This window comes from Thunnus maccoyii, chromosome 10, assembly GCF_910596095.1.
Source record: "Thunnus maccoyii chromosome 10, fThuMac1.1, whole genome shotgun sequence".
In the NCBI taxonomy this organism is placed as follows: Eukaryota; Metazoa; Chordata; class Actinopteri; order Scombriformes; family Scombridae; genus Thunnus; species Thunnus maccoyii.
Window position 1 is genome coordinate 2,617,682 of NC_056542.1, and position 13,352 is coordinate 2,631,033.

The window sequence follows — 13,352 nt, forward strand, 5'->3', positions numbered from 1 at the left end:
TGTTTTGTTTGTCTGGTAAATAAATGCTTTAACAGTGATGTTTCTAGTGCTGTATTGACAAAGAACTGGAACATGTCTCTGATGCAATAAGACAAACAGCTTCACCTCCTGCTAGCGCCCCCCAGAGGATGCAAAGTTCATTACACCCAACAATATGCACGTATTGGACAGATAAGATAAAGAAGATTGAAGAAGATGTTGTTGGGAATTTGCCTCTGTGAGCTGACAACATTCAACATAGCTACTATTACTACTAATACAAACACAGCCTATACATGAGTTCATTTTAAAATACACACAAGTATCATGAAAAGGTTTGAAATTCAGAAGTTAAACATGCTTAAAAAATAGGCAAAATACCATAAACAACTACAAAGACAACCATGAATTAAACAACAAAATGTACCTTAAAGGGGACAAAACATGCTTTTTTTTGGATTTTCTGTCATTTTTATGCAGTTATGATGTTGGATGTAAAACATGGTCAAAGGTGAACATGTGTAAAAATGCTCCCTGTAAGTCAAAAACCAGGGCTTCAGTCTGCTCCGGCTGCATAAAGGGTCAAAATAAGATAAAAAGGAGTTTTAACTGTAAACGTGCAAATATATTCCAGTAAAGCTCTAGAATAAATGTGCAGAATATGTCCTGTTTAAAGTGCCCAAACTCTATCATTAGAGAGCTGAATAGCCTCATTGAATTTAACTGCTGTTCTGGATCTTTCCATCATATCACTTGATCTTCATCAGCAGATGCAGTTTGCCAAGTTGTCATGTAATTGTTTCTCACACGTTTACTTCCATAAAAAACATGAATGAATAAAATTATTGAAAGTAGCTACTTTATGGACCTTAATGGAAGTTGGTGAGAATGTTTTCTCAGCAGCTTACAAACCCAAACATACTGAGGATTTAGCTCTTCTAGCCGACCGGTTGTTGGTCTGAACGTGCAAAAAGTGTCCTGAAGGCGTCGGAGGAAAGTTCATGGCATCAAAATCTGAATGAGTCTTCGCCTGGGGATCATAAATGTGCCTCAATATATTCAGACAAATGGCAAAGTAACGATGAAACAAAAAATATTCCATATAAGCACAAGGAGCTAAATGATTTGATGAGTGTTTAAAATGATGTGAATCATGTGCTATGTGGCCTTTTTAATCTCAACTCAACTGGACATCTATGAGAGATTTGGGACCGACATGTGAGACAGCCTTCTCCACCACCTTCAGATCATCAAAGGAGGGAACATTTTGAGGAAGAGTCCCCCTAAAAGCACCTGAGCCAAGGAGCAGTGAAGCTGTCATGGAGGCTCGTGGGGCTCCATCATCTCACTGAGACACTTTATGATGATTTTTCCTTTGTCAGCCTTTATATGGGCAGAAATATGTCACTAGAAACGGAATTTGAATCATTCATATGTGAATTTGAATTGCTCAACATGAATAATTGCATTAAAAACTGAAAAAAAAAATGAAAAGCATAAATTGAAATTGAATTTATTAGTTTGGAAATGAATTCCAGTAAACTTGAAACTGAATTCATTTGCTCTGAAACTGTATTTGATCATCACTGACTCAGTTTAGTTTGATTTTTTCTTGTTTTAAAATGAAGAAACATACACAGAGTCTTCTCCAGGAGCGGCGTTGATGTAACTGGTTTGAGACCAGGAGTGAAATCTTGAGGGAGCTTCCTGTTGTGGACTGAAGGTTTCCTCTGTCCTGTTGTCATGCTGCCTTCTAGTGGACACATACAGTCATTACACTGCAGAGTGTGATGTGTTTTATCTGAATGTGATGTAAACCAGCAGCAGAGACTCATACCCTCATCACTCTTCAGATTCATTATTATGAATTATGAATATTTGTTTACGGCTGAAGTTGAAATTAAAAAACACTGGTGGGAATTTAATGGACATAGCAATAAATTCCCTGAGTATTTTAGGGTAAACACAAGCTTAAACACATCTAATCTAATATTAGTAAAATATGCATTATATATAACCTATAAAAACCTTTAGTGCCTTGTACTTTAAATCTCAAATTGTACACATTGTATTAAAAGTTCTGCTCAAAGCTAAGTTTACATACTTTAACCCTTTCATGCATGGTGGTCACTACAGTGGACAGTATATATGCATGGGTTTTGATGGTATAGTTGCACATCAGCCAACACAGTGGACTCTAGTGTGTCGTCCCATACGCTGCCATCCATTGGCCAGCCTTTGTAAGTGCAACACAAATTTCTCAAAACCAAGATGGCCGCTGACTGGCCGGAAACGCTCAGCAGCTCAGGAATATCTTGCCAATCCTTCTATGGTAGTAGACCCTTGCAGGTAAATTTTGTAACATCAAGTAACAACTAAAGAGTAAAACAATTGTTAAAGTTTTCAAGTATTGATTTTATGTTGGGAGAAAATGACGATTAATCATCTGTCCACTAAGTTGGACATCATGCCTCGCTATATTTCAACTACAATTATACTATTACTGCAACTTTGTTGTTCTTGAACATACTTCATCTGCAGTAACTTTTTTGGCTGTAAATCGATTTATATTATTAGAATGTAGCTTGCAGTTTTGAGGGGGCTGAGGATGTTGAGGATGCTGAGGGAGCTGAGGATGCTGAGGATGCTGGGGGCTGAGGGAGCTATGCTGAGGATGCTGAGGGAGCTGAGGATGCTGAGGGAGCTGAGGGAGCTGATGCTGAGGGAGCTGATGCTGAGGATGCTGGGGGGGCTGAGGATGCTGAAGATGCTGAGGATGCTGAGGGAGCTGAGGATGCTGAGGATGCTGAGGGAGCTGAGGGAGCTGAGGATGCTGAGGGAGCTGATGCTGAGGGAGCTGAGGGAGCTGAGGATGCTGAGGGAGCTGAGGGAGCTGATGCTGAGGGAGCTGAGGGAGCTGAGGGAGCTGAGGATGCTGAGGGAGTTGAGGGAGCTGAGGGAGCTGAGGATGCTGAGGGAGCTGAGGGAGCTGAGGATGCTGAGGATGCTGATGCTGAGGGAGTTGAGGGAGCTGAGGGAGCTGAGGAGGCTGATGCTGAGGGAGCTGAGGGAGCTGAGGATGCTGAGGATGCTGAGGGAGCTGATGCTGAGGGAGCTGAGGGAGCTGAGGATGCTGAGGATGCTGAGAATGTTGAGGGAGCTGAGGATGCTGAGGATGCTGAGGGAGCTGAGGGAGCTGAGGATGCTGAGAATGTTGAGGGAGCTGAGGATGCTGAGGATGCTGAGGGAGCTGAGGGAGCTGAGGGAACTGAGGATGCTGAGGATGCTGAGGGAGCTGAGGGAGCTGAGGATGCTGAGGATGCTGAGGGAGCTGAGGGAGCTGAGGATGCTGAGGATGCTGAGGGAGCTGAGGATGCTGAGGATGCTGAGGGAGCTGAGGGAGCTGAGGGAGCTGAGGATGCTGAGGGAGCTGAGGATGCTGAGGATGCTGAGGGAGCTGAGGGAGCTGAGGGAGCTGAGGATGCTGAGGATGCTGAGGATGCTGAGGATGCTGAGGATGCTGAGGGAGCTGAGGGAGCTGAGGGAGCTGAGGATGCTGAGGGAGCTGAGGATGCTGAGGGAGCTGAGGGAGCTGAGGATGCTGAAGGAGCTGAGGGAGCTGAGGATGCTGAGGGAGCTGAGGGAGCTGAGGATGCTGAGGGAGCTGAGGATGCTGAGGGAGCTGAGGGAGCTGAGGGAGCTGAGGATGCTGAGGGAGCTGAGGATGCTGAAGGAGCTGAGGGAGCTGAGGATGCTGAGGATGCTGAGGGAGCTGAGGATGCTGAGGGAGCTGAGGGAGCTGAGGATGCTGAGGGAGCTGAGGATGCTGAGGATGCTGAGGGAGCTGAGGGAGCTGAGGATGCTGAGGATTTTGAGGATGCTGAGGGAGCTGAGGGAGCTGAGGATGCTGAGGATGCTGAGGATGCTGAAGGAGCTGAGGATGCTGAGGATGCTGAGGATGCTGAGGGAGCTGAGGATGCTGAGGATGCTGAGGATGCTGAAGGAGCTGAGGATGCTGAGGATGCTGAGAATGCTAAGGGAGCTGAGGGAGGTGAGGGAGCTGAGGGAGCTGAGGATACTGTGGATGCTGAGGGAATGCCTGGCACTTCAAAAGAATGTCTGGATTAGAAAAGAAGGATCTTCTGCATTTCAAGTCATGTGTAGCTCATGTGCTATATAAATGCAGTAAGACAGAGGGCAGAGGCTGAGGAGTCAGGAACAAGGTTCAATGTTTTGCACTGAGCAGTATTAGAATGTTAAAATATGTTAAAACATTAGTTTAACAGCTTTGAAAATAAATATTATTTTATAGTTTTCAAATACTGTATAATTGTATTCATTGGTTTGTTAAATACATATTCCTTCAGTTGAAAACTCAAATGCAGGCTGTCCACCTGAGTGGATGTGTGAAAAACTCCTGCAGGTTTTAAAAAAAATGAAGTTCAAATATTTTTTTTCATGCCTAAAGAGGAATAAAAATCCTGACTGAGGTTATCATAATTCATGCATGAAAGGGTTAATATTTTACTTTCACATATTTTGTACTTTAAACCGTCCAAACACACTATTTCTCAAGAGAACTTGAAATACATATTTTATGTTTGGATGTTTTTCATCAACAGCAGCAAATTGAGCGACATCAGAATCTATTTCAAAACCAGATACGTGTTTTCTTATAATTGTGCTCTACTGCATGTTTATGCTGTGTGTCAGTACATCAAAACTTTGAATATATATACTGTATATATATATATATGTTAAATCTGTTAGTAGAACTTTTTTGTTTGGGTGTTTCAATGTTTATTTTTCAGGTTATGATCTGACAAAAAGCTGTGAGTATTATTATTATCGGAGCTGTTGGACGTTTCACCTCGTCTGTATTTTTTTATTTTACTCCTCAGAGTTAATCAGATAACTCAGGTCTCTATTTTTTGGATCGGCCGGTCACTTCCTGTGCAGAGGGAGCAGTGACACACAAGAGGAATCCATACGGCGCACCAGTGACGGACGAGATGCTTTTCATGCTGCGGTCGTTTCATAAAAAACCTTTCTAAGTGCAGCTTTAAATGATGAATCTGTGTTTAAATATCAAACAACAACTGCTGACGCACATTTCTGCTGCTTTTGTGTGATATAACAGACCTGCCCAGAAGACAAACAAGCTAAAACACCTTTTCATTCACTGTATGATTCATTCATGATCCAGAACACGTTGACCTCGTCTGAGTGTAAACTGAGTCTGAAGGTTTCTTTTGAAGGAGGAAAAGAAACTCAAACCTCCTCCTCAACTCTGGTTTTCAGTCTTCAGTGGACGTCAAAACCTTTCTTACCTTCAGAGAAACAGGAAACTGACTGTGTGTCATTTTAATGCTATTAGTGCAACAGGCTATAAAAACATTAAATCATATAAAGGAAAGAAGATATGCAGAAATGTGAAACAACTTGTTCACGAGATGGTCAGTCAGTCCACATATATGTGAAATATCACAAGAATTATTAGATGAATTGCTATTTAATTTGATACAGATATGCAGAAGAAGAATCTTAAACACTTTGGTTTATCATCGGACTCTTCATCAAGCAGCATTTATCCAGTAAAATATCTCAACATCTTCATCAAAAGGATGAATCTTACTTTAACTCTAGAGTCACCATCATGTCAACGCTGATCTAATAACATTCCCATCAGCCTCAGCTGTATTATGTGTTTTGTGCTAATTAGCAAATGTTAGCAGGCAAGTCAAGTCATTTTTTATCTATATAGCCCCAATATTATGAATCACAAATCTTCCTCAAGGAGGGTTTACAAAGAATAAGGAACAACTCCCCCGAAGAAGTGGAAGAAAGTTCAGGAAGAGTAACAGAGGAGGATTCCTCCTCCAGGACAGACAGGAAATAGATGCAGAAAAGACAAAGATGAAGACCAAAATGACAGCGTGGTCATACAGGATGAAATAAAATAAGACTTACTTATTGTCTCCTACAAACAAAACAGTTGGTTTCACAAATGTGGTTTCATGTTTATTCATCACCTCACATACGGGGAATCACTTGCATGTATTGTGGAAATTCTGAGTGTTAAATTACTCATTTGGTGTCCAAATGTGACAGATTTGTGTCCATTTTGAGGAACTAAAAGTTAAAGGTTGAGTTCACAACAGTTCAAGTGTGTCTTAAACCAACAGTCAGTGAAACCTGTTTTTTCTTGCTGTAATCATCCCTCCTGTTCATACTGACCATTAGAAGTTCTTCATAATGAAGATAATGAAGATTACAATGGAAGTGATGGAGGACAAAATGTATTTAAAAGTTTATCTGAAGCTAATATGAAGCTTCAGCGTCCAAATGAGTCAAATCAAGTAGATATCTTTCAACGTTACAGTCTTTTTAGTGCCAAAGTCTTTTTGTTACTATACTTCCACCTGCAGCTCAACAGGGAAACACTGTCCAAGGAAACACAAAGAGGGAATTTGATGCTAAAAAGACTGTAAATGTGTCAGATATCCACTTGATATGACTAACTCAGACTGCTGAAGCTGAATAGAAGCTTCACACAGACTTTTAAATGACTGTGTGGACACACTGTGGATTTCGGCCTCCATCACTTCCATTGAAAACACATTTGAAGGATCTTTTAATATCCAGTATGAACAGGAGGTCAAAGTGAGTTTATTTGTATATCACATTCCAACAACAAGGCAATTCAAAGTGCTTTACATGGAGCATAAAAGGCATCAAGACAGACAATAAAAGCAACACAAGGCAACGTAAAAAAAGACATTTAAATACAATTAAAAAGTGTTTAATTTGGAAATAGAAAGAAAAAGGAGAATAAAAGTTACAGTGTAAGATATTAACCATCATATTTGGTCTTCAGCTGTGTTTTCTGGAGCATAAAAACTGAACGCTGCTCCTCCAGGTTTAGTTTTGACTCTGGGGGACAGAAAGCAGAACCTGATCCAGATCCACCTGAGAGGTCTGGATGGTTCATAACGTAGCAGCAGATCAGAAAGTCACTGTTCATACGGACACCCGGACAGCAGGTTCATATCTCTGCTGCTCTTTGAACAGGAATATGAGACACATCTGTCCATGTAGAGACACATCTGTCCATGTAGAGACAGATCTGTCTGGTCTGTCAGGCCAAATATAAAGATGACGTGTTTTGATACAGAAAAGCTTTTGTCACCTTGTATTTTTTTTTAAATGAGAAGATCTCACAAATACCGCAGCAGCTATTTTTAATCTTCTGTTTGTGTCTCTTTGCGTCAGTGGAGCCGCGTGGGAGGCCGACCTGAAGAAAGAAAAGCTGCCGCCCACGGAGACGAGCTCATTCACACTGAAACACAACAAGTCTTATTCACACTGCGGCTCTCTGCGGTGAGATGACAACAGTTTCCTTTAATTCACATGTGTTCAGAAAAAGTATCACTGAAAACAACAAGAAATGTTTCAACCGTCTGTGTGACGTGGATGAATTTTGAGCCTCATGATGGATGTTAAATGTTCACCAAGAAAATGACAACTTATTGATTTATTTTGGCATTTTTTTTAAAACTTCAGAGAAGATTTTGAGCTTTGTAACATATCAAATAATATGTTTTTAATATGTATTCTTTTTCCAGCCTGCAGCAAAATACACAACATGGCCAAAAATATGTGGACACTCTCACCTTCCTCTCCTGGTTTCAGGCCTCGCAGTATATTTTGGCTGCAGGGATTTGCTCCCATTCAGCCACAAGAGCTTTACTGATCAGCTCCCAGTTGACGTTCCAGTTCATCCTAAAGATGTTGGGATGAACTGGGAAACACATTTCTTCACAGAGCTGGTTTTGTTCTCTAAAATATGATTGTATGCTTGAGCATCGAAGGACATCAAGGTGTCTTAAACCAGCAGTCAGGTGTCCATAGTAACAGTAATGTAATCATTCCTCATGTTCATACTGGATATTAAAAGATCCTTCAAATGTGCTTTCAGTGGAAGTGATGGAGGCCAAAATCCACAGTGGGTCCACACAGTCATTTAAAAGTTGAAGCTTCTATTCATCTTCATCAGTCTGAGTTAATCATATCAAGTGGATATCTGACACATTTACAGTCTTTTTAGCATCAGATCATTTGATTGCAGTTTCTTTAATGTGAGGATTTGCTGCTTTCTTCTGTTTTATATGATTGTAAACTGAATATATTTGGGATGTTTGGTTGAATAAAACAAAACATCTGAAGATGTCATCTTGGACATTTTTATCTACTTTCTGACATCTTATAGATTAATTAACTAATCAATTAAAGACAAATAGTTGCAGCTCTATGACTGCATTCATCTGCAGAGGCACAAACATATCATATTTATTGAAGAAATGCTATGAGATTAGTTGATCAACACAAAAATGACTCTATAACAGTTTTATATCGACTCAAATGACTAAACACTCTGAGTTCTGGGCTGCTTTCTGGTCATGTGACACGTCAGCTTGGACTCTGAGGAATTGTAATTTTTCACTTTCTGACTTTCTTATAAATGATTGATTGAAATCAATAACACACAGGTATAGTACATATACATTTATATATATATATATTTTAAAAGATCTTCCTGCATGAATGTATTCTGACTGGAATTTTACATTTGATCAACTAATTGATTAGTCGAAGAAAAATTTTATTGACAACAAATTTGGTAATCAATTTATTATTTTAGTAATTCATCGTTAAGGGTTTGGTCTGTCACACTGAGCTCTGGGAACGTGTGATGTGTTTTCATCTGGTGCTGCAGCTAATGATTATTTGCATTATTGATTAATCTGTCATATTTTCACATTACTTGTTTGGTCTATAAAAAGTGAAGAAATGGTGAAAAATGCCGATCAGTGATTACAACCCAAAGATACTCTAACCCTAACCCTAAAGAAAGCAGCAAATATTCACATTTAAGAAGCTGGAAATGTTCTTCTTAAAAAAATGACTCAAAATGATTCATCAATTAGCAAAATAGTTGACGATTAATTTAATAGTTGGCAACCAGTGGAAGAAGTATTACTAATGCAGAAATATAAAAGTACAGAAGTATTATGAGCTTGATGTAGTTAAAGTATTGCAGTAAAAGTACATAAGTATTATGAGCTTGATGTAGTTAAAGTATTGCAGTAAAAGTAGTGGTTTGGTCCCTCTGACTGATATATTATTATATATGACATCATTAGATTATTAATAGTGAAGCATCAGTGTTAGAGCAGCATGTTACTGTTGTAGCTGCTGGAGGTGGAGCTAGTTTACACTACTTTATATACAGTTAGCTAATTTAGTCCAGTGGTTCCCAACCTAGGGGTCGGGACCCTCCAAAGGGTCAGCAGATAAATCTGAGGGGTCGTGAGATGATTAATGGGAGAGGAAAGAAGAAAAAACAAAGTTCTGATACACAAATCTGTTTTCAGTTTTTTGGACTTTTTCTCTAATCTTTGATTTTTGCTGAAATATTGGATCATTTGAACATTTATTGAAATGAAAGCATGTGAGAAGTTTAGAGGGAAAAATCACTATTTGGTGGAGCTGTTAACAACTCATAGACATGTGAAATGTGACCCCGACTACACACTGCTTTTTGTAAGACGTCAAAAGACAAAAAGGTTGGAAACCACTGGTTTCATCTTTAACAATGTGTTGTATATTAAAAGCTTGTTATATTATCCATTGGGTCAAATAAATGTAGTGTCTAATTGTTGCAGCTCTACTTTCTTATCAATTCCATCTAAATAACAGACAGATTCATGGATAATGGAGAGAGTCATTATTAGTGACATAATCTCTTCCAGGCCTGGCACACAGCAGCGGTCTGTGTATCTATCCGCCCCGCAGCGTGTTCAGTCTCGACCTGTGATCCGAGTCTGAATGAGGATCTGTCTGTGTCGTGATTATCTGGAGGCCAAACATCCACCCAGAGAGACCCAAAGCATGATGTCAGCTGCCCCGTCAGCTCCATCCGCCGCTCTGTGTGACGGATGACGACACACGGACGCTCTCTCTCAGTAGCTGAGCAGCGACAGCAGAGGGAGCCGCCATAAACAATGTGTAGGACCTTGACTGGCTCACAGCTCGGCCTGAGCGAGCAGCAGGCGAGGCCACTGGAGCAAAACATGTTTTTCACCGCTGGTGTCATGCCTGCCTGCTGTGATCCGCCAGGAGGGGAGAGAGAGGGGGGTGGGGGGGTATTTATAGGCTGATAATGAGCATGTGTCCTTCAAGACCACGTTGCCCACACTCACAGGCCCGCAGGAAGCAGCAGGAGGAAGGCACACTTTCAGGAAAAATATGTAGGACAAGGCTGACGTACTGACAAATACAAAACAAGTGAGAGAAGTTTCTGGAGAGATCTCTCCTCGAGTCACCAATAAAACTCTTAGAGAAGTTTGGAAAAACAAACTGTGTTTATTAAGACAACAAAAAAAGGCCCTGAATACTCAGGAACATTATCAGATACTTCGTTACGAAGCAGTCGAGGTGATTCTTCTTTACACAGAGAGAAAACAAGTTTTAAAAAACGAACTGAACTCCTCGTCGGGAATTCCCAAAAAGGTGAAGAGCACCACAAAAGTGTTGTCATGTGACGGTCGACCTTTCCCCCCCCCCCGCCCCCCCACCACCCCCAAAAAGCATTACAAACAAACAGTTACACATCACCCAAAGCCCTGTGGGAAAAGGGCGTGTTTTGTCTTCTTTCCCATGCCCCCCCCCCTCTCCTCTCCTCCCTGCTCCTCCACATGTTTGATGACTGTGTTCCCCTTAGAAAAAAAAAATGTTTACAAGAGAAATGTGGAGCTGCCTTTAACAGAGATGAAGTGTGTGGTCTAGAGAGACCCTGGGATCAAATCATGTGCCGTGTTCTGGCTGAAATATTATTATGATACCATGAGGCTCATTTCACTGGTTAGTCTGGTTGAGGTTGAGTAAACCAGTGAAATGAGATGAAATAAAAAGGGAGGGAGCACTTCCTTTCTCTTCTCTGTGCAGCGTCTTTTTAACACCCAGCATTAAAGATTGTAAACAAAATGGACTACTAACCCCCCCTTCCCCCCTCCCTCACTGCAATAATAGGAATGGCTAGTTTACACTTCAGCCATGAGAAAACCTCCCCCCCCCCCTCCAAAAAAAACACAACATGAACAAATTCAGGGATGCAGTGGTAAATAAAACTATCACATACAATCCTGCCATTGTTCACTGCCAACCTTCAATTAGAAAAGAAGACTCGCTGTTTAAAGGATGTCAGGATTCACAGAGTTACACACACACACAAAGATGCTCCGTTGTGCTGTGTATTTTCATTTTACACCTTAAAAATAGTAGCATTAGCCGTCAGAAAACGTGAAACATCTCCTCGCTGGCTAATGCAATAATGAAAAAGGTCGGTAAAGTGAGTGTTTGGTGGCTCGTATCTCCACTGCATCCCCGCTAACGTCCGACCCGCAAGGAGACATTCAAACATAAACAACACGGCTCGTTAGCTCGGCTAACTGCTAGCTAACCGCTAGCTGACGTAACGTAACAGACGTTACGGACAAATCGATGAAAATGGATGAAATTAGAAAACATAGCTACCAGTCCTGTTAAATTTATTTTGAAAATGTCCGTTGTGTGACTGTATAGTCTCAGTTTTTTATGTGTGTGTGTTCATCCGGGTGGAGATCAGCACGGCACATTGTCCGCCGCCGCCTGCGGGAAATCTCCACAGTCCGCAGCGGAGAACTGCAGCCTCCTCACGGCCTCTTTGATCAGGTTCCCCGATAAAATTAACTCCTGGAGCAACCGGTGCGGGTCGTCATCCTCCACGTTCATCCTATTTTTGTTCCACGGTTTAATTTGGTCCCACTCCTGGTCGCTAGATCCGGGGATGCGATACGGGCTTGCCCGGCTGCTCCCCCGGTGTCCCCGGAGCCGCATGCAGCAGCCGCGGCGTTTCTGCGCTCCAGGAGCTCCAGCGTTGCCGCTGATGAGAGCCGCCGGTTTGACTCCGCCGGCGCTGCTGCCGGTGAGCCCGTGCAGGCAGGACATAGACACGGACACCGTCTTCTGGTGTCCGCCGCTGTTGTTGTGGAGCTGCAGCGCTTCGCCGATCTTCGTCACCAGTGCGTCCACCTCTTTGGAGTCGACGGTGACGGACTGCTCCAGAAAGATGTAGTTCTCCTTCCGACACGGCATCCTGGCGGGTTTCTGTCGGTTTGTGTCTGAGGTGTTTCTCGATTTCAGAGTGTTTTTGTTGTCGGATGAATGAGAGCTGCCGGGCCGCTCCTTGCTCTCGCCACGCCGCTCGGCAGTAACCAACAACCCGAGTTGATTTGTAAACAATGGGTGACGTGTTGTAGACTGTACCATTAACCCTGCGGGGGGGAGGGGGGTTTGTAAACCAAAATAATGTGCACAGTTATGTATTATCCACGCAACAAATAACCACATCAGCTATTTATATATTTACCAACTTATTCACAAATTTGACACGCAACACATGAATTATAACGCATCTTACCGGTGTTTTGCCGGTGTTCTTACTTCCCGCCTCAACCTGACCTCGCTCCGGCTTTGGTCTGCTCCTCCAAATGGACATTACATAACTCGTAACTGTCTGTCCAGGCAAAACAAACAAAGCACTTTTTTTTTTTTTTTTTTTTTTTTTTTACATTAGCGAAACATAAAATCACGTTGGACCTCCTATGAATAACCTCTCATTTTATTTATTCAAGCGTTCAAGCACATGTATATGAACAAACATACATTGAAATCAGAACACATGCTGAGAATCATTAGATTATGTCTCAACTATAACCGACAACAAACCCAGTGTTGCACCACATTGTGCAACCCAGTTAGAGATTCTTGGCAATATTGCCATTTTTTAATGTTTTTAGCATGCTTTATTTTGATAGCAGCTGTTACCAAAACTGTGTCACCTCAGTATTTAGCTAACCTCACAGATTTTGATAGCTGAAAATAAACACAAATAACCCAGATGATACAGAAACGATCACAAATTGTGACACGTGATAATATAACCTACAGTGTGTGCCTATAAATCTGTCTGCATAGCCTTTACGCCTTATATGTCAGTATCTGTTCATCCCTGTGCTCTTTTTCATTTGGTCAATCCCCTCTGATGGGTCACATATCTCTGTATGCTAAAATAGAATTACAATCTACAATTTACAATTAGTGACCCCATCAAAATACTACAAAATACTTCTTCCAAAATGTGATAAAGAATGATAGAATATCTGCAGTGGTAATACAGCTGAAATTCAGGCCACAGAATTTGGTGTATGATAGTAATAAATTCCCCTTTTTTTCTGTCTGCACCGGACCTCTAAAAATAGCCTTTTAAATAG

The 13,352-nt window shown here is 41.6% G+C and overlaps 1 protein-coding gene across 1 annotated transcript; it reads right to left on the reverse strand.

Annotated features, from left to right (window-relative positions):
• Nucleotides 1-10,384: 10,384 nt before the first annotated feature.
• LOC121905758 (glycogen synthase kinase binding protein) lies at nt 10,385-12,317 on the reverse strand. Its single transcript, XM_042424260.1, has one exon. It carries the CDS (start codon nt 12,172-12,174, stop codon nt 11,662-11,664), a length of 513 nt encoding a protein of 170 aa, XP_042280194.1. The 5' UTR covers nt 12,175-12,317; the 3' UTR covers nt 10,385-11,661.
• Nucleotides 12,318-13,352: the final 1,035 nt, after the last annotated feature.